Consider the following 21,930-nt stretch of genomic DNA (forward strand, 5'->3'; position numbering starts at 1 on the left):
AGTCCATGCATTGTGGGGACATCTTAATGATGAGACAAGTGAAGTTGAGTGAAGTTATCCCCTTTGTTTGAGGAGCCTGATGCTTGAGGGGTAATATCTGTGACTGAACCTGGTGGCGTGAGTTCTGAGGCTTCTGTACCTCCTTCCTGATGGCAGCAGTGAGAAGAGAGCATAACTTGGTGGTGGGGGTCCCAAATGATGGATGCTGTTTTCATGCAACAGCGTTTCATGCAGATGTGCCCAATGGTTGGGAGAGCTTTATCCATGATGGACTGGGCAGTATCCACTGCTTTTTTTGGTGTTTCCATACCAGGCCATAAGACCATAAGACCATAAGATATAGGAGCAGAAGTAGGCCATTCAGCCCATCAAGTCTACTCCACCATTCAATCACGGGCTGATCCAATTCTTCCAGTCATCCCCACTCCCCTGCCTTCGCCCCATATCCTTTGATGCCCTGGCTAATCAACAATATATCTGTCTCTGCCTTAAATACACCCAATGACTTGGCCTCCACTGCCACTCGTGGCAACAAATTCCACAGATTTACCACCCTCTGACTAAAGTAATTTCTCCCCATCTCAGTTCTAAATGGACGTCCTTCAATCCTGAAGTCATGCCCTCTTGTCCTAGACTCCCCTACCATGGGAAATAACTTTACCATATCTAATCTGTTCAGGCCTTTTAACATTTGGAATGTTTCTATGAGATCCTCCTTCATTCTCCTGAACTCCAGGGAATACAGCCCAAGAGTTGCTAGATGTTCCTCATAAGGTAATCCTTTCATTCCTGGAATCATTCTCGTGAATCTTCTCTAAACCCTCTCCAATGTCAGTATATAGTTTCTAAAATAAGGAGCCCAAAACTGCACACAATACTCAAAGTGTGGTCTCACAAGTGCCTTATAGAGCCTCAACATCACTTCCCTGCTCTAATATTCTATACCTCTAGAAGTGAATACCAACATTGCTTTCACTTTCTTCACCACCGACTCAACCTGGAGGTTAACCTTTAGGGTATCCTGCACAAGGACTCCCAAGTCCCTTTGCATCTCTGCATTTTGAATTCTCCCCCATCTAAATAAAAGTCTGTCCATGTATTTCTTCCACCAAAGTTCATGACCATACACTTTCCAACATTGTATTTCATTTGCCACTTCTTTGCCCATTCCCCTAAACTATCTAAGTCTCTCTGCAGGCTCTCTGTTTCCTCAATACTACCCGCTCCTCCACCTATCTTTGTATCATCAGCAAATTTAGCCACAAATCCATTAATCCCATAGTCCAAATCATTGACAGACATCGTAAAAAGCAGCGGTCCCAACACCATCCCCTGTGGAACTCCACTGGTAACTGGCAGCCAGCCAGAATAGGATCCCTTTATTCTCACTCTCTGTTTTCTGCTGATCAGCCAATGCCCCACCCTCGCTACTAACTCCCCTGTAATTCCATAGGCTCTTAATTTGCTAAACAGCCTCATGTGCGTCACCTTGTCAAAGGCCTTCTGGGAATCCAAGTACACCACGTCTACTGCATCTCCTTTGTCTACCCTGCTTGTAATTTCCTCAAAAAGTTGAAGTAGGTCAGTCAGGCAGGATTTTCCTTTCAGGAAACCATTCTGGCTTTGGTCTATCTTGTCATGTGCCTCCAGATACTCTGTAATCTCATCCCTAACAATCAATTCCAACAAGTTCCCAACCACTGATGTCAGGCCATGATGCAACCATGCAGGAGAGAGATACTCTCCACTCTACATATATAGAAGTTTGTCAAAGTTTTAGATGTCATGTCAAACCTTCACTAACTTCTAAGGAAGTAAAGGCACTACCTCGCTTTCTTCATAATGGCACTCGTGTGTTGGGCCCAGTACGAGTCCTCAGAAATAAGAACACTGAGGAATTTACTCGAAGACCAATCTACTGCTCCCTACCCACATAGCCCCCGATATTTTTTTATCATCCATGTGCCTATAGAAGAGCCTCTTAAATGCCCCTAACGTATAATAATTACCATTATTTGTCACTGAAGGAGCTGACTCTGGAGGTACTGGGAAACTGCTTCTCGGGCCAGATGTGACCTGAGGAAAAGAAACAGCCAGCCAGATGTGATACCCTGCGATACACCTGCCTGAGTGGGCAATGAATGGAGCAGATGTAATAATCATTACATCTTCGAGTTGCAAACTCATTTTCGCTGTATTGGTGCATGACAAATTGTACAGTACTATGCAATGACAATAAAGATATTTCAATTTTCAAAGTGAAGAAAGTTAAATTTCTGCAGGCCAGTGCAGAATGGTTGAAAACAACTTACCCCTTACATCGTTCAATGCCCCGCCCCCTATACTTTCCTGCAGTCGCCTTAAAATTATGACCTTTGGTATTAGCCATTTCTGCTCTGGGGAAAATGGCTCTGAGCAGAACACATGGGAGAATTTTCTTTCATCCATTGCAAAGCTGAAGTTACATTAATATCAACATCTACACATCTGGCATTTGTGTTTTTCTCATTGTTGCATAACAATTCAATTAAAACACTGGACTCACGCCCTCGGCGTTCATTAACTGGGTCTGCAGTGTTGTGCGACCTCGCAGTCAGCATATTGTCAATGCTTGCCAAAGATTCACTTTGTGCCTCCATCTGTGCTTCTTATCCCCTTGTACACCTCAATGAAGAAACATCTCATGTTCCTTCACTCCAAAGAGAAAAGTCCTAGTTTGTTCAACTTGTCTTAGGACATAGACTAGTACAGCACATTACAGGCCCTTCGGCCCACAATGTTGTGCCGACCCTCAAAGCCTGCCTCCCATATAACCCCCCACCTTAAATTCCTCCATATACCTGTCTAGTAGTCTCTTAAACTTCACTAGTGTATCTGCCTCCACCACTGACTCAGGCAGTGCATTCCATGCACCAACCACTCTCTGAGTAAAAAACCTTCCTCTAATATCCCCCATGAACTTCCCACCCCTTACCTTAAAGCCATGTCCTCTTGTATTGAGCAGTGGTGCCCTGGGGAAGAGGCGCTGGCTATCCACTCTATCTATTCCTCTTATTATCTTGTACACCTTTATCATGTCTCCTCTCATCCTCCTTCTCTCCAAAGAGTAAAGCCCTAGCTCCCTTAATCTCTGATCATAATGCATACTCTCTAAACCAGGCAGCATCCTGGTAAATCTCCTCTGTACCCTTTCCAATGCTTCCACATCCTTCCTATAGTGAGGCGACCAGAACTGGACACAGTACTCCAAGTGTGGCCTAACCAGAGTTTTATAGAGCTGCATCATTACATCGCGGCTCTTAAACTCTATCCCTCGACTTATGAAAGATAATACCCCATAAGCTTTTTTAACTACCCTATCTACCTGTGAGGCAACTTTCAGGGATCTGGGGACATGTACCCCCAGATCCTTCTGCTCCTCCACACTACCAAGTATCCTGCCATTTACTTTGTACTCTGCCTTGGAGTTTGTCCTTCCAAAGTGTTCCACCTCACACTTCTCCGGGTTGAACTCCATCTGCCACTTCTCAGCCCACTTCTGCAACCTATCAATGTCTCTCTGCAATCTTCAACAATCCTCTACACTATCTACAACACCACCAACCTTTGTGTCGTCTGCAAACTTGCCAACCCACCCTTCTACCCCAACATCCAGGTCGTTAATAAAAATCACGAAAAGTAGAGGTCCCAGAACAGATCCTTGTGGGACACCACTAGTCACAATCCTCCAATCTGAATGTACTCCCTCCACCACCACCCTCTGCCTTCTGCAGGCAAGCCAATTCTGAATCCACCTGGCCAAACTTCCCTGGATCCCATACCTTCTGACTTTCTGAATAAGCCTACCGTGTGGAACCTTGTCAAATGTCTTCATAAAAGATGCTCTCTAATCCAGACAGCATCTTGATAAATCTCCTCTGAAACCTCTCTAAGGCTCCCACATCCTTTTACCTAACCTTTGGACGCACTTCGAAGCATTCATGATCAAAGTCAATTCATTATCTTATTTTATCTTATCTTATCAATTTATTTATTAATGGGGAGAAGGCAGGATATTGGGGTTGAGAGGAAATGGACCAGCCATGATGAAATGGCAGAGCAGACTCGATGGGCCAAATGGCCTAATTCTGCCCTAATGCATTATGGTCTTATGGTGTTATTGCAAGCATAAGAATATCTGCTGGAAATCCAAAGCAACACACACAAGATGCTGGAGGAACTCAGCAGGTCAGGCAGCATCTATGGAAATGAGTAAACAATCGATGTTTTGGGCCGAGGCCCTTCTTCCAGTCTGGAGAAGGGTCTCAGCCCGAAACATCGACTATTTACTCTTTACCATAGATGCTGCCTGACCTGCTGAGTTCCTCCAGCATCTTATGTGTGTAGCTTATGGTGTCGTTGAGATACAGCTGGGAAAAGGCCCTTCCGGCCCTTCAAGCCAGGCTGCCCAGCTATCCCCCGATTCAACCCTAACCTAGTCTCAATGACCAATTAACCTACCGACCGGTGGGGAACCCACGCGGTCACCGGGAGAACATACAGACTCCTCATAAGCAACAGAGGGAATTGAACCCGTGTCAGCTGTACTGTAAAGCATTGTGCTGACCACTACACTACCGTGTTGGCCCAAACAAGAACTACCCTGAGATTCATTTGTAGCAGGTATTGATGGGAAAATAAAGAAATACCATAGAATTTATGAAAATCTACATATTAACAGACTGACAAACAGCTAATATGTAAAAGAAATCAAATTGTGCGAATAAAAAATAAATAATACTGAGAACATCACTTGTAAAGACTCCTTGAAAGCCAGTCTGTAGGTTGTGGAATTAGTTCAGATCTGACGTGAGTGAAGTTATCCACACCGGTTCAAGAGCCTGATGGTTGTAAGACCAAAAGATATCAGAGAAGAATTAGGCCATTCGGCCCATCATGTCTGTTCTGGTCATTCCATCATGACTGATTCTTTACCCCTCACAACCCCAGTGTCCTACCTTTCCCCCGAAATAGCAGTTCCTGAAACTGGTGGTGTAGGACCTAAGGCTCCTGTACCTCTTTGCTGAACTTCACCTTAATCAATGAGCTCACCTTAAAACTCCTGCACTTGCTTGAGAGACAGAATTTCCGGAGCAATTTCCAGAGGCTTAACAGAATTGTCGATGAACCTTATGGGAAGCATGATAGTAAATAGAAATGAATGTGGCATGATGCATGGCGAAAATCTGCCGGTTAATTGTTTTGCATGACATCGTTCAATGGTTCAATTTAATATCAGAGAATGTCTACAGTATGCAACCTGAAATTCTTACTCTTCACAGACATCCACAAAACAGAAAAAAACCCAAAGGATGAATAAGAGAAAATGTTAGAACCCCAAAGCCCCCCTCCCCCCCACACGCACACAAGCAGCAGCAAAACATCAACCCTGCGTTCTCCCCCTCCCCCCACTTGCTTCAGCAAGTGTGTCAGCCAGGAACCCCCCACCCTCCACCATGCTAGCAATAGCAAAGTCCCTGGAGACTACAATCTACTGTCCATCCCAACACTCTGCCATCTCAGACAGGCTCTCAGTCTCACTAATGAGGGAGAGAGAGATATCACTCCTGCCACAGCGAGAGGGAGACCTTCAGCTCACTTTTCCGATGTTGCAATCTGCCGCGTCGCTTGCCTGAGCCTTCTGACTCGAAGACGAACAGACTCTCACCCACCATCGAGAGAGACGGGGAGAGCGGGATTGCTCGAGTGCAGGGGCCTCCAACAGCTGCTCACATCACCCGCTATCTCAGTGATTCTGTCTCCCACGACACCTCGGTCGGTGACATTGGAATCGGGTCGTCCACGGGGCCACAACCCGAAGGCACGCCTGGAGATATTGAAACGCCAGGCCGCTTGGCAATTCCGAGAGCGAGAACTCACCGCCCCTGACTTAGAATGCATGCTGCGCACAATGCAGTGTCTGATGGGTAGAGAGTGTTGGACGTCGAGGGTCTGGATACAAAAACGCGAGTGCTCTCTGCATCTTTTGAGTCCTCAAGTGAGAAATAGTCTGCTCATTACTCTCTCTATTTATTGAGATTTGCACAGGAATATAGATTTATGCCAAATATCAGTTGTTAGAATTAAGGTTGTTATGGCCGGGGATGGTATTGGTGACGAGCTCCCAATGGTGTGCACCTCAAACAGCCTCTGACAACAAGTCCAGCTCCTGTCCTTCACCTGTGGCTTAGTTACAAAGCCCAGCAGAACCATTTCTACTGATAGGAGAAGGGGCAAAGGTGGGTTATCGGCACCTTAAAACCCATCACTTCGGGTAAATGGGGCTCGTCAGCCGTGGCTGGCAGCTCTTCTAAGAAAAGGAAATTCTGATCTCAAACCTCCGGTGCCTCGTGGCCATACCCACTCACTGGGAAGGCTTCAGGAGTAAACTCAAGAGAAATCTGGAGCTGGAGTCTCCATCTTGAGTTCAATGCTGACTGGCAACTCCTGCAACACTGCCAAACTGAACCGGTCTCTGCCGTCCCTTTGGGTTCATCAGATGTGTGGAGAAGGGGAGCAACAGCTTGCTCTCCATATCGTACTGGCCTGGCCTCTGTATCTAGACAGCTAGGATGCAATATTCATGGTTGACCCTGACCAACGGAGGCCTCAATAAGATTCAAGTCATAACATCTGCTCATTTACCTCATCTCTCACCTCCACTCAGGGCCCCAAACTGTTCTCCCAGGTGAGGCAACACCTCACCAGCTAATCTGTTGCAGTCATCTACTGTATCCGGTGCTCCCGAATGGACATCCTCGACGTTAGTGAGACCTGACAAAGATTGGAGGACGGATTTGCCCAGCACGTTCGCTCCATCTGCAAGAAGCCAGACTTCCTGGTGGCCAACCATTTTAATTCCAATTCCCACATTCATTTGGACACGTCAGTTCATGGTCTCCTCTCCATGACGAAGCCACTCTCTGGTTGGAGGAGCAACACCTCGTATTTCATCTGGGTAGCCTCCAGCCTGATAGTATGAACATCAATTTCTCCAACCTGGCAAATTTTTCCCTTCCTCTTCTTCCATTCCCCACTCTGGCCCCCTCCTACTCCTCACCCGCCTATCACCTCCCCCTGGTGCCTCTCCTCCTTTCTTCCATGGTCCACTCTCTTCTCCCATCAGATTCCCTCATCAGCCTACCCCTTTTGCACCTATCACCTCCCAACGTCTTACTTCATCCCCCTCCCCCACCCACCTGACCTCACCTATCACCTAGTTTGTACTCCTTCCCCTCTTATTCTAGCTTCTGCCCCCTCCTTTCCAGTCCTGAAGAAGGGTCTCTGCCTGAAACCTCAACTGTTATTTGTTTCCATAGATGCTGTCTGACCTGCTGAGTTTTCAATTTTGTATGGATTTCCAGTGTCTGCAGAATCTCTTGTGCAGTGTTAAAATAAGGATTATCGACAGTGTTTGAAAGGTGTAAATAAACAATAGTTGAGATAATGTTAATTTTAAAATATTTCTGGGTGAATTTGCTGAGAGGTGTTGTGGAGAGAGAAAGTTTGTTTTCACTAACATCTTGTCTGTTTTTGATCTTTTAGATAAATGGTCAATTTCAACAAGAAGGGGATGTCAACTGTCTGGGTAGGTTAACTTGTTACCCGTCTGCTCACATCTGGGCACCAAGGTTAGCATGAGGCTATTACAGCCCGGAGCTTTTCGGAGCTCCGAGTTCAATTCCGCTGGCGTTCTGTGAGGAGTTTCTGTGCGTCCCTCACGTGGGAAGTGTGTGTCTTCACCGTGTGCTCTGGTTTCCTCCCTCGGTCTAAAGATGTACCAGCTAGGTTAATTGGTCATTGTAAACTGTCCCGTGATTGGGTTAGGGTTAATTGGGGTTGTGGGGTTTCTGGGGCGGCATGGCTCACAGTGCCAGAGGGCTGACTCCACACTGTATCTCTCAGTAACACAAATCTGCAATGCTTTTATTGGTTTGATCTATGTTACTTAGAGATACAGCGTAGTAGCTGATCCTTCTGGTCCAACAGGCCTGCGCTGGCCCATTTCACCAATGCAACCAATTAGCTATTAACTCGGACGTGCTTGGACGATGGCAAGATACAGGAGCACCCGGAGGGAACACAGTCAGTCACGCGGAGAACATACGAACTCCTTAAAAGACAGCAGCGGGAATTGAACCCGGGTCTTAGGCGCTGTCATAACATTACGCTACCGCCCCGCCCCCATTCTCCGCATGTGATTTCACTTTGTGACAAAGAATGTGTGCTTGTTTCTCCCGGTAAAAATGACCGTGGTCCTACCAACAGCAGGACAAAACACTTGGTCCATCCTGATCGGGACTTTGGCCTGAAGAATCATTCAGCTCATGATCGCCTATTCATTTCCAACCTACGTGCACAGTTTAGGTTTTCATTGGTTCAAACACCCAGAATAGCAAAGCTATTCATCACTCTGACTAAATGCTCTCCTTGAGCAATGTGTTTCAGTGACACACGTTCATGATATAGATGAGGGAGGATATCAGAGCATCTGCTGTTTCAATGCTCTACTCATGCTTTGAATGCAAGGCCTGCCCAAACTTGCCTGCTTGTTCTCTTTGACACAGTATTGAGCTTTACGATTAGATGGACACAGATAAAAGAGATGAACTAACTTCTCTGATTGTATCTTGCCATAAGTTTTTAAATTAACTATATTCTCCACTGGATTGGACTCTGAAAGCTGCATAACATTTAAAGCATTAGAAAGGGTCTGCTGTGAATTTTTTCAGCAGCACCTCCAACTTTATTAAAGTGCAGAAAAAACGCATTTCATATTATCTATGCAGAACAAAGTGTTTTATGAGCCTTTTGAAAGTGCTTGAAATACTGCATTAAAATATGGTCAACACACATCAAAGTTGGTGGTGAACGCAGCAGGCCAGGCAGCATCTCTAGGAAGAGGTACAGTCGACGTTTCGGGTCGAGACCCTTCGTCAGGACTAACTGAAGGAAGAGCTAGTAAGAGATTTGAAAGTAGGAGGGGGAGGGGGAGATCCGAAATGATAGGAGAAGACAGGAGGGGGAGGGATGGAGCCAAGAGCTGGACAGGTGATTGGCAAAAGGAATACAAGAGGATCATGGGACAGGAGGCCTAGGGAGAAGGAAAAGGGGGGGGGAACCCAGAGGATGGGCAAGGGGTATAGTCAGAGGGACAAAGGGAGAAAAAGGAGAGAGCGAGAAAGAGTGTGTGTGTAAAAATAAATAACGGATGGGGTACGAGGGGGAGGTGGGGCATTAGCGGAAGTTAGAGAAGTCAATGTTCATGCCATCAGGTTGGAGGCTACCCAGACGGAATATAAGGTGTTGTTCCTCCAACCTGAGTGTGGCTTCATCTTTACAGTAGAGGAGGCCGTAGATAGACGTATCAGAATGGGAATGGGATGTGTAATTAAAATGTGTGGCCACTAGAAGATCCTACTTTCTCTGGCGGATGACCTGATGGCATGAACATTGACTTCTCTAACTTCCGCTAATGCCGCACCTCCGCCTCGTACCCCATCCGTTATTTATTTATATACACACATTCTTTCCCTCTCTCTCCTTTTTCTCCTTCTGGCCCTCTGACTATACCCCTTGCCCATCCTCTGGGCTTCCCCCCCCTTTCTTTCTCCCTAGGCTTCCTGTCCTATGATCCTCTCATATCCCTTTTGCCAATCACCTGTCCAGCTCTCGGCTCCATCCCTCCCCCTCCTGTCTTCTCCTATCATTTTGGATCTCCCCCTCCCCCTCCAGCTTTCAAATCTCTTACTAGCTCTTCTTTCAGTTAGTCCTGACGAAGGGTCTTGACCCGAAACGTCGACTGTACCTCTTCCTAGAGATGCTGCCTGGCCTGCTGCATTCACCAGCAACTTTGATGTGTGTTGCTTGAATTTCCAGCATCTGCAGAATTCCTCATGTTTACATTAAAATATGGTGGCTATTTTGGTTTGCAGAGTTTTTAGTCTACTGATTTAAAAATAATTGAAAGCCTTAAGTAGATAATTTACAACAGGGCAGCAGAAACAGTCACTAGTGTGGTCTACCATCACTGCAGGACTTGTGTGTGTCCAGGATAATGAAGCGGGCAGGAAATGTCATTGAGGACACTACCTACCCTGCAAACTGCCTTTTCCAAAAGCTCAATACTGCCTGTTGTTGGTGCTTGGGGCAGCAATGAAGGTCCCCCATTTCTGGCGGTGTTCAGGGTTTCTTCCTTCATCATGTCAGTAAGTTCCTCTGGGTTTCACTACTGTCAGTCATACAAGTCCCAGATGGAGACTCAGGAATGTCGTCACACTCAGATGTTGAGGGATTCTTCATTGCTGTTTCTGTAACAGTTTTGTTTTACTAGTCAGGTTTGTTAACCCTGAGCTGAACCCCTGAACCTGAAGACTGGTGGACCACTCTTAGTCTGACCTCTAACCTTTGACTTGTTTGGCATGGGTGACCCTACCAAGAGCCAACACACAAAGTCCTGACTCCGGGCATGCAAGCCTCCAAACCACGACAAGCTTCTGGTCCTCTTGGACATTCCAAAGGCTCTCAGGCTATTAAAACAAAAACTTCATGCCATCTTAAAAGTTTCTTCCCCCAATCTGATCAACCATTCTAGTTAACCCCTTGCACCCCCTCTATCTATTACCCCTCTGCACTGTAAACACTTTAAACCACTTTGAATAATAGTTTACATTGTAAATACATGCTGACATTTATGTATTTGTGCACATTTAATTCCCTATCTGTGGTCTGAGTTCATTTTTCTATAATTCTTTATTTTTTATAATTGTTGAATGTTGTTATTTTTGGTGCATGTTGTGCTCTGACCAACATACACAGCAAATTCATAGCACATGGAAATGTATGTGGTGAATAAAACTGATCCATGATCCTTGAAACTTGATACTTTGATGTCAACGACATTATTGTTACAGCCTCCAAAACAACTGAATGATGGAACTGGGATAATCGGTGTCAGGGCAAATTGTATCTGTGTAATTAACTAATTACACAGATAAAGGACCATGAGTGACTATGAATGTAAGAACGAAAGGGCCTTGCACAGTTTATTCTTGTAAATATATTTTTTATTATGAATAAGGTTTATCTTGATATAAAAACAATCCCTCCCACCATCTCATCATCTGCTGGTACCTGATAATAATAGCGTTATGTCTAGGTTATTACGGGGCAGCAGGGCAGAGTTATGTCTCTACCAAAGGTAAGATGTAAGTGTGTATCTCCACTCAGACACCCAGCTCACTTTGACAACATTCCTCAAAGAAACAATTCTTTACAAGTATCCACACGCCATTCATAATCACTCTGTGGTGTGTGGCAGAAGAAAAGGAAGGGTCCCTCCTGATTTCCTGGAAATATATAATCAACCATTCTTCATTCCTCCCAGGCGTGAAGGGGGAGAAAGGTTCCTTTGGAGCAAGTGGACCAAAAGGCGGTAAAGGTGAAAAGGGGGAGCAGGGGCCCCCAGGACTGCCAGGTATTGCGCAAGATTTTATTCCTTTCCAATGGTACAATTTTATCTGTATGTCGTGTGGAGAAGTAGTTTTAATGGCCATTGATCAAAGGCAAAGTCAAATTTATTATCGATGTACCTGTATGTCACCATTTACTACCTTCAGATTCATTTTCTTGCAGGTGTCAAATAAACAAATACAATCGAATTTATGAAAACTATGCACAGAATATAGAGGGAGGTTGTGCTGACCTTTTAACCTACTCTAGGATCACTCAAGCCCTGCCCCCTACATAGCCCTCCATTTTTCTATCATCCATTTGCCTACCTAAGAGTTTCTTAAATTTCCCTCATTCATCTGCCTCTACCATCACCCCTGACAAGGCTTCCATGCACCCACCACTCTCTGTGTGAAGTAACTTACCTCAGATATTCCCCCCCACATATAAACAAAGACTGACAAACAGCCAGTGTGCACTGATTTGTGCAATATGAAAGTTGTTTATCATGTTATTTGTGGTATTGTAGAGCCTTAAAGAATCAAAAATAATTCCACTCTCCTCTGCATTGGAGGCAAAAATATCCCCAAATATCTCCCCTCCCCAGCTGATAAGCTGTCCGTGTTTGCCAGAACATTGCTGAGATGTTGCTGTCAGTCAAAATGAAGCCCATCCCTCAAATTGATTCATACGGATTGCAAAGATGGAAAGCAGCATCCATCATCTGGGACTGTCACCACCCAGGCCATGCTCTCTTCTCACTGTCATCGAGCAGAAAGTGCAGGAGGCTTAGACCACACACCACCAGGTTCAGCAACAGTTATTACCCTTCAAACATCAGGCTCCTGAACCAACATGGATAATTTCACTCGCCTCAACACTGAACTGATTCCACAATCACTTTCAAGGTCTCTACAACTCACGGTCTCAGTTTCATTTATTTATCTATTTTATTATTTGCACAATTTGTCTTCTTTTGCACGTTGGTTGTTTGTTTATCCTGATGAAGGGTCTCGGCCCGAAACGTTGACTGTTTACTCATTTCCATACATGCTGCCTGACCTGCTGAGTTCCTCCAGCATTTTGTGTGTGTTGCTTGGCTTTCCAGCGTCTGCAGATTTTCACGTGTTTGTGGCTGTTTGTCAGCCTTGCTTTGCACGTAGTTTTTCACTGATTCTATCACATGATTTGTCTTCTTTTGCACATTGAATGTTTGTCAGACTTTGTTATTTATAGCTTTGCATAAATTCTATTATATTCCTTTATTTTCCTGTAAGTGCCTGCAAGAAAATGAATGTCAAGGTGACATAGACATACCTTGATAATAAATTGACAGACTTCACTGGGGCTTGAATTTGGGACTGACTTTGATCTTGTGGAAGTACAAGTTAGTAAAATCACAGTGCCTGAACTGATTTGGTGATAGAGTCATATCTCATAGGCAGTGGCATCCACTACTTCCACTGACAACTCGGTCCACACTCTTGCCACCCTCTGAGTGAAGAAGGTACCTCTCAGATTCTCCTTAAATATTCCTCCCTTCACCCTTAACCTATGACCTCTAGTTCCGGTCTCACCCAACCAGAGGGGAAAAAGCCTGCAAACATTTACCCTTTCTTTTCTTCATTTTGAGCAATGTTAAATGACATGGGTGATCATGATCTTTCCATGACCATGATTGTTCTTGGCAACTCTTTCTACAGAAGTTGTTTTCCATTGCCTCTTCTGGGCAGTGTCTTTACAACTTAGGTGACCCCAGCCATTATCAATACTCTTCAGAGATTGTCTGCCTGGCATCGGTGGTCGTATAACCAGGACTTGTGTTATGCACCGGCTGCTCATACGACCATCCACCCCCTGCTCCCATAACTTCAAGTGACCCTGATCAGGGGCTAAGCAGGTGCTACACCTTGCCCATGGGTGACCTACAGGCTAGCGGAGTGGAGTGCCTTACACCTCCTTGGGTCGTCATCTTGGCTACCCCTCATAGGTCGAAGATGATGGTCTTCATTCTGAAGAAGCGGCCCACAGAGCGAAGACGCCTGTGTGTGTATTTGTTTAATGTGTACTTGATGTTGCACTCCAAGAAGCACACGATACTTCACAAATCAACCAACTGATTCCAATGGTATGGAAACCACGACGATTGGAGCTGATGGGTTTGTTGCAGCCTTCATCCACCTTCACAGCCGTTGAGTTCAAAGTAACTTCATCCGCCTGTTCCACCGTTGAGGTCTTGGTTGGATTGTTCTTTGTCAGGGACCTCACCCTCGACCTTACCGCCATGGGTGACCCTACCAGGAGCATAGCTCCAGACGGCATCGTTCTCGGGATCACAGGACCACACAAGCTTCTCCACCGCGACAAGGTGACAATCCAGGGAGAAGCCCTCTTTGTGTAGATGTGTATCTCCACCCTGCCACCCTAACCGTTTTTATACCCTTTATAATTTTGTATACCTCTGTCAAATCTTCTTCCCTCATTCTCCTACACTCCAGGGAATCAAGTCCTAACCCATAACTCAGGCCTCCAAATTCTGGCAAAGTCTTTGTAATCCTTTCCTATCCATGTTCTACACCTGCCCATGTATCTTTTACTTGTTGTTAGTGTACCTGCCTTAACCACTTCCTCTGACAGCTGATTCCATTTACTGACCACTTTCTTGGTGAAAAAGATGTCCCTCGGGTTCCTATCAAATCTCCCTCCTCTCACTCTGACATCTATTCCTTCTGGCCATGAGCCTGTGATGTCCAATTATACCCATGTGACCAGTCAACCTACAGACCCATACGTGGAGCAGACTCGATGGGCCAAATGGCCTAATTCTGCTCTTATGGTCTTGGACAGTGGGAGGAAACTGGAGCACCTGGAAGAAATGCACGTGGTCACAAGGAGAACGTCCAAACACCGGCAGAAAGTGACCCTGGGTCACCGGGACAGTGATAACATCACCACCACTCTGCCCCAGTATCTCCTCTCAGCCCTGGGGAAAAACGTTACAACCCAGTTGCAACGGTTTACTGACCTGCTTTAAGCAAGTAAAGGTCACTCTTTGTGTTAGCTGTAGAGCTGGCAGCTGTGTTTACAGCTTCAGATCCTGCTCAGTTACAGTACATCGCATCAACAAATCTAAAGCAAATTAATTTGAATTGCCCTGTCATTTTATACCTCTGCAGATGTTGTAGGGATTTATTCTACGTGGAACAATAAGGAAGGCAAATGCGATGTCAGCATTCATGTCAGGAGGACTAGGATATAAAGCAAGGATGTAATGCTGAGACTTTGTGAGGCATTGGCCAGACCACACTCGGAGTATTGAGAGTGGCTTGGGGCCTTTAATTAAGGAGAGATGGGCAGGTTCTGGAAAGGATCCAGAGGGGAGGTTCGCAACAATGATCCTGGGAATGAAAGGGTTAACGTATGAGGAGCGTTTGATGTCTCTGGCCTGTACTCACTCGAGTTTAAGAAAATGGTGGGTGGGGAATCTCATTAAAACCTATTGAATATTGAAAGCACTAGGTAGAGTGATTCCTTAAGGTTGTTACAGCCCCTGGTGGCAATGGGGGCAAGCTCCCCCTATATATGAATATATATCATATTTCATATGAAGAAAGACTGGATCGACTAGGCTTATACTCATTGGAATTTAGAAGATTGAGGGGGGGTCTGATTGAAATGTATAAAATCCTAAAGGGATTGGACAGGCTTGATGCAGGAAGATTGTTCCCGATGTTGGGGAAGTCCAGAATGAGGGGTCACAGTTTGAGGATAAAGGGGAAGCCTTTTAGGACCGAGACGAGGAAAAACTTCTTCACACAGAGAGTGGTGAATCTGTGGAATTCTCTGCCACAGGAAACAGTTGAGGCCAGTTCATTGTCTATATTTAAGAGGGAGTTAGATATGGCCCTTGTGGCTAAAGGAATCAGGGGGTATGGAGAGAAGGCAGGTACAGGGTTCTGAGTTGGATGATCAGCCATAATCATACTGAATGGCGGTGCAGTCTCGAAGGGCCGAATGGCCTACTCCTGCACCTATTTTCTATGCTTCTATGTTTCTGTATTACCTGCTCCCAATGGTGTGCACCTCAAATAGCCTCTGACAACCAAGTCCAGCTCCTGGACTACAAGTGTGGCTCATCTGCTAAGACTGTTTCTACTGACAGGCGAAAGGGCAAAGGCAGTGAACCGGAGCCTTAAAACCAGTTGCTTCGGGCAGATGGGGCTCATCGGCCGTAGTTGGCAGCTCATCGAGGAGAAGGGAAACTCTGATCTCAAAACTCCGCCGCCTTGCATTTATCCCCGCTCATGGGGAAGGCAACAGGATTAAATCCAGAAGGAAAAATCCAGAGCTGGAGCCCCTAAGGCAGTCCTACAGCAAGTTCAACACTGACTGGCAACTCCTGCAACACCGCTGGTGCCAAACCGTATTGGTCGCTGCTTTTCTTTTGGGTTCATCGGGTGATTGGAGAGGGGGAGCCTGCCACATGGGCAACAGCTTGCTCTCCATATTGTACTGCCCTGCTCTGGGTATCTAGACAGCTCAGACGCAACATCCAGGGTCGACTGACTGACGGAGGCCTTCTACTAGATAGAGTGGATGTGGAAAAAATGTCTCCATTAGCTGGAGAGTCTAGAACCAGAGGGTACAGCCTTGGAATAGAAGGAACACCTCTAGAGATAAGGAGGAATATCTTCAGCCAGAGGGAGGTGAATTTGTGGAATTCGTTGTAGTGGAGGCCATGTCACTAGGTGTATTTAGATCAGAGGTTGACAGGCTCTTGATTAATAGGGCCTTCAAAGCTTCTGGGGAGAAGGCAGGAGAACAGGGTTGAGGGGTTAATAAATCATGATGGAACGGTGGAGCAGACCCAATGGGCCGAAAGACCTAATTCTGTTCCCAAGCGTTACAGTCCTATAAGAAGGCTTCGGCGTGACAACGAGTTTGCAAAGAGGACGTGGAGAAAGATGTGTCATGGTCCAAGCCAGCCTGCTGTGCGATAGAGGACTCTCTGATCGCTGGGTTGTTCTCAGGGGCAAGCATCAGCCGCTGGGGAAAGAGCCCCTTCCAGCTGCCCGAAACCTACCGGTCCTCCAGCACAGCGAGTGTCCCTGCAGGAACGCTGCTGGTTGGCACACTCCAGGCTGCAGGAGTGCCTGCTGAGGGATGCACCAGAGCTCAGGCCGGCCATGGCGAGGGCTTAGTGGGGAAGGAGCACAGAATAGGGTTCATCTGTGAATGGAGAGGGAGGGGCCAGGTTGGGTGAGGAAGCCCCTCAACTACTGTAATAAGGTACCACCCCAGGGGTCCATGAGTGGCGATAGTCCTACTGGTTTTAAAAAATATAATCAAACACTACTGAACGTGTCATCTATGTATGTAAGAATGAAAAGGCATTGCATGGTTTATTCTTGTCTATAATTTTATTATGAGTAATGTTTATTTTATTCATATAAAAATAATATTAGCATTCTGGAGAAAGGCTTAAAGCGAAGAGAACTGTCATTAAACTTCAATCATTTTGTTTATCAATGAATTTCACTTGAGGTTTCATTTTTTAGGTCCCTATTCACCATATATCAGCGTGAAGGTAAGTCAAAAGCAAAATACCGCAGAATCTGGAAATCTGAAATGAAAGCAGCAAACACTGAAAATACACAGCAAGCTAGGTAACACTCACTGTGGCAAAGTTTGATATCACGTGTGGTTGTGGAGTCTAAGTCACTGGTATATATATTCATAGGGAGGTTGATATATTCTTGATTAGTGAGGGCATGAGGGTTTAAGGGAGAAGGCAGGAAATTGGGACTGAGAGGAAAAATGGATCAGCCATGATGAAATGGCAGAGCAGACTTGATGGGCCAAATGGCCTAATCCTGCTCCTATCATGGTCTCACATCGAAACACACAGTGAAATTTGTCGTTTGCATTAACAACCAACACAACAGAAGGATGTGCTGGGGTAAGCCCGCAAGAGCCACCACTCATTCCGGTGCAAATGTAGCATGTCCGCAGTTGTTCAGAACGTCACAAGCAAGAACGGAACAGCAGCAAACAACAAAAGAGGCCCCAACAAGTTGATGGCAGCAACAAGCAGAGATCATGTCCTGGGTGATGGGGGTCTCTGATGATGGATGCTGCTTTCCTGCAACAGCGTTTCATGTTGATGTGCTCAGTGGTGGGGAGGGATGGACTGGACCATATCCATTACCTTGTGTAGGTCAAGCAGCATCAATGCGGGGGGAGGGAATAAATTTCCAGTAAATGAGTTAAATGTGTTCTTTTTCTTAACATTTAAGGGTGAAAAAGGAGACAGAGGAGCATTGGGTCAGAAAGGGGAGAAGGGAGAATCAGGTAGCAGCCTGTTCTTGCCTGGTATGCCAGGACCTCCAGGTCCCATGGGACCTCATGGGAGACCTGGGCCGGTGGTAAGTACCCCTGAACCAAAACCTTAACATCATGTTTGAAAGCTTAAGGGGACTGAAAATATGCCAAATGTTATATAGAACATAAAGCATGAAACAGGCCCTTCAGCCCACAATATGATGCCGACCTAATAACCTACTCTTAAGATTAAAATAACCCTCGCTTCTACTTTGCCTGCCATTTTTCTATCATCCATGCGCGTATCTAAAAGCCTCTTAAATGTCCGTAATGTATCTGCCTCCATCACCAACCCAGCAGGGCGTTCCTGCACCCACCACTCTCTGTGTAAAGAACCTCTGACTTTCCCCCCAACACCATATCTCATGTCCCCTCATGCTAGCCATTCCCACCCTAGAAAAAGTCTCTGGCTGTCCACTCTGTTTGTGCCTGTTACTATCCTGTACACCTCTATTATGTCACCTCCCATCTCCCTCACTTCAAAGTTCAAAGTAAATTTATTCTCAGAGCACAGTACTGTACGAAAGTCGTAGGCACATGTATATAGCCAGCAAGCCTAAGACCATTGCACTGTACTGCTACCACAAAAAATCAAATTTCATGACATATGTGAGTGATGATAAACCTGATTCTGATATGGGTCTCTATTGTGGACTGAGAGTGGGAAGGGGACAGGGAGAGGGGAATCATGGTTGGGGAAAGGGGAAGGGAGAGGGGAGGGAACGGGAAGCACCAGAGAAACATTCTGTAATGGTCAATAAACCAATTGTTTGGAATCAAATGACCTTGCCTGGTGTCTCAGGGCTGGGTGTGTCTTCACAAGCACCAAATCCCCGCCCCCCCCACCCCCACCGCTCCTGGCACTCGTCCTCTGCCACCTTTCCCACACCCTCCCCCTACCGCGGCACTCCACCCTCACTATTCCCAACATCCTTTGCTCCTGCCAGATCTACAAATTCACTCTCCACTCCACATTTACAAATTAGGCACCTTAGCTATATATATTGTATGTGCCTAAGACTTTTACACAGTACTCTACATATACGTCACCTTATACAACCCTGAGATTCATTTTCTTGCAGGCTTTCTGTAACGTTGAAACAGATTCACAGGTTTGGTGAGCGAAACAGAAAACACTGACTGTGAATAAGTATATTAGTCTGTTTTTTACAAACAGTAAAAAATTTGACCCAACATTTAAGTTCCCTCAAGTTACACAAACTATAAAACTAAATATTGAACAAACAGTGTGTGTGGAGCATACTTTCCCGATGCTTCCAAGCAGCTCGTCTTATACAACGGGGACAGAGAGAGAATCTCTCAGACTTGCTATTCTTTATACTCCCGAGGTGTTTGAAACTGGGCACTCTGTGCCATGGCACACACGCCAACAACGGGAATTGCTGCTGCAGGTTTTATACATGACCAATCACGACCGATACAATGGAAGTGTCTTTCAACCAGCAAAATAAGCCATGCCCCCCATCTCAGGGCACGTACTCAATAACTCCATAATCAAATAACAACAATAACAGAAAGAGCGTACCAACTTGGGCATTTGAAGGGAAAAGCACTATCTAACTCAACCTATCCTAACCAACCATGCCTCTCATTTTATTTTACACCTGCGTGGATCTACCATTGCTCTGAGCAAAATTGAAAATTGAAAAATCCCGTACTTCTATTTGATTTATTATTTTAAGAGTATAATAAAATACAGTATAACAAAGAAAATCTTCCACATTTTGTAAACTTTTTGAAGGAATTTGTTCTACAGATTGTAAACCCTCCCCTCACACTCGGAAATGAAAATGCAAGGTCTCCTCCCCGTTAAACGTCTTCCGCTTCCTCCCTCCCTGTAGGGACCCAAGGGTGCATCTGTGGTAGGGCCAATGGGACCGCCGGGAATACCAGGTCTGCCAGGTCCTCCAGGATATGGAATTGTGGGTCCGCCAGGACGCCCTGGACCTCCAGGACCTCCAGGAATGCCGGGTGCTTTTGGATCAGGTGAGTCCAATCAAGTGAATCCATTGGAATTGAGTATTGCATGTTCCATCAAGCCTCGATGCACCAAAGAAATCACCCTCTAAAGACAAATCCAAGGAATGAAGTCCTTCAGTGCAGGCTCGAAGGGCCGAATGGCCTACTCCTGCTCCTATTTTCTATGTTTCTAACCTCTTCAGCCTTTCTCTATAACTCAAGTCCTGCCAGCACTCTTGTAAATTTACTCTGTACTCTTGCGATCTTATTGACATCTTTCCTGTAGGTAGGTGACCAGAACTCAATTCTCAAAAAAGTTCAAAGTAAATTTATTATCAAAATACATACAGTGGCATGCAAAAGTTTGGGCACCCCCGGTCAAAATTTCTGTTACTGTGAATAGCTAAGCAAGTAAAAGATGAATTGATTTCCAAGAGGCATAAAGTTAAAGATGACACATTTCTTTAATATTTTAAGCAAGAATGCTTTTTTTATTTCCATCTTTTACAGTTTCAAAATAACAAAAAAGGAAAAGAGCTCGAAGCAAAAGTTTGGACACCCTGCGTGGTCAGTACTTAGTAACACCCCCTTTGGCAAGTATCACAGCTTGTGAACACTTTTTGTAGTCAGCTAAGAGTCTTTCAATTCTTGTTTGGGGGATTTTCGCCCATTCTTCCTTGCAAAAGACTTCTAGTTCTGTGAGATTCTTGGGCCGTCTTGCATGCACTGCTCTTTGGAGATCTATCCACAGATTCTTGATGATGTTTAGGTTGGGGGACTGTGAGGGCCATGACAAAACCTTCAGCTTGTGCGTCTTGAGGGAGTCCATTGTGGATTTTGAGGTGTGTTTAGGATCATTATCCTGTTGTAGAAGCCATCCTCTTTTCATCTTCGGCTTTTTTACAGACGGTGTGATGTTTGCTTCCAGAATTTGCTATATGTAATTGAATTCATTCTTCCCTCTACCAGTGAAATGTTCCCCATGCCACTGGCTGCAACACAAGCCCAGAGCATGATCGATCCACCCCCGTGCTTAACAGTTGGAGAGGTGTTCTTTTCATGAAATTCTGCACCCTTTTTCCTCCAAACATACCTTCGCTCATTGCGGCCAAAAAGTTCTATTCAAAAGGTTCAAAGGAACATCTAAACAAGCCTGATGCATTTTGGAAACAAGTCCTGTGGATTGATGAAGATAAAATAGAATTTTAAGGTTTTGCCATGGCCCTCACAGTCCCCCGACCTAAACATCATCGAGAATTTGTGGATAGACCTCAAAAGAGCAGTGCATGCAAGATAGCCCAAGAATCTCACAGAACTAGAAGGCTTTTGCAAGGAAGAATGGGTGAAAATCCCCCAAACAAGAATTGAAAGATTCTTAGTTGGCTACAGAAAATGTTTACAAGCCGTGATACTTGTCAAAGAGAGTGTTACTAAGTACTGCCATGCAGGGTGCCCAAACATTTGCTTCGGGCCCTTTTCCTTTTTTGTTATTTTGAAACTGTAAAAGATGGAAATAAAAAAGTTTTCTTGCTTAAGATATTAAAGAAATATGTCATCTTTAACTTTATGCCTTTTGGAAACCAGTTTATCTTTTACTTGCTTAGCTATTCACAGTAACAGAAATTTTGACCGGGGGTGCCCAAGCATTTGCATAGCACTGTATGTGCCACCAAACACAGCTCGGAGATTCATTTTCTTGTGGGCATACTCAGTAAATCCATAGAATAATAACCATAACAGAATCAATGAAAGATCACACCAAATTGGGCATTCACCAGTGTGCAAAAGACAACAAACTATACAAATACAAAAAGAAATAAATAATAATAAATAAATAAACAATAAATATTGAGAATATGATATAAAGAGTCCTTGAAAGTGAGCCCATTGGTTGTGGGAACAGTTGGTGACGGGGCAAGTGAAGTTGAGTGAAGTTATCCCCTTTGGTTCAGGACCCTGATGGCTGAGGGGTAATAACTGTTCCTGAACTTGGTGGCATGGGTCCTGAGGCTCCCGTACCTTCTCCCTGAGCAAGAATAGGGCATGTCCTGGGCGATGGGAGTCCCTGATGATGGATGC

At 45.2% G+C, this 21,930-nt stretch overlaps 1 protein-coding gene across 3 annotated transcripts in view; it reads left to right on the forward strand.

Moving 5' to 3' along the window:
* LOC134356188 (collagen alpha-1(XV) chain-like) overlaps nt 1-21,930 on the forward strand; it is a 342,799-nt gene that overhangs the window by 292,781 nt on the left and 28,088 nt on the right. For all 3 annotated transcript variants that reach the window (XM_063066926.1, XM_063066907.1, XM_063066918.1), the window contains 5 exons: nt 7,585-7,627; nt 11,426-11,515; nt 17,049-17,077; nt 17,787-17,915; nt 19,734-19,878. In XM_063066926.1, coding sequence (XP_062922996.1) covers nt 7,585-7,627; nt 11,426-11,515; nt 17,049-17,077; nt 17,787-17,915; nt 19,734-19,878 — 436 coding nt within the window. The remainder of the gene's footprint in view (nt 1-7,584; nt 7,628-11,425; nt 11,516-17,048; nt 17,078-17,786; nt 17,916-19,733; nt 19,879-21,930) is intronic.

The sequence above is a fragment of the Mobula hypostoma genome, chromosome 1 (assembly GCF_963921235.1).
Source record: "Mobula hypostoma chromosome 1, sMobHyp1.1, whole genome shotgun sequence".
Classification (NCBI taxonomy): Eukaryota; Metazoa; Chordata; class Chondrichthyes; order Myliobatiformes; family Myliobatidae; genus Mobula; species Mobula hypostoma.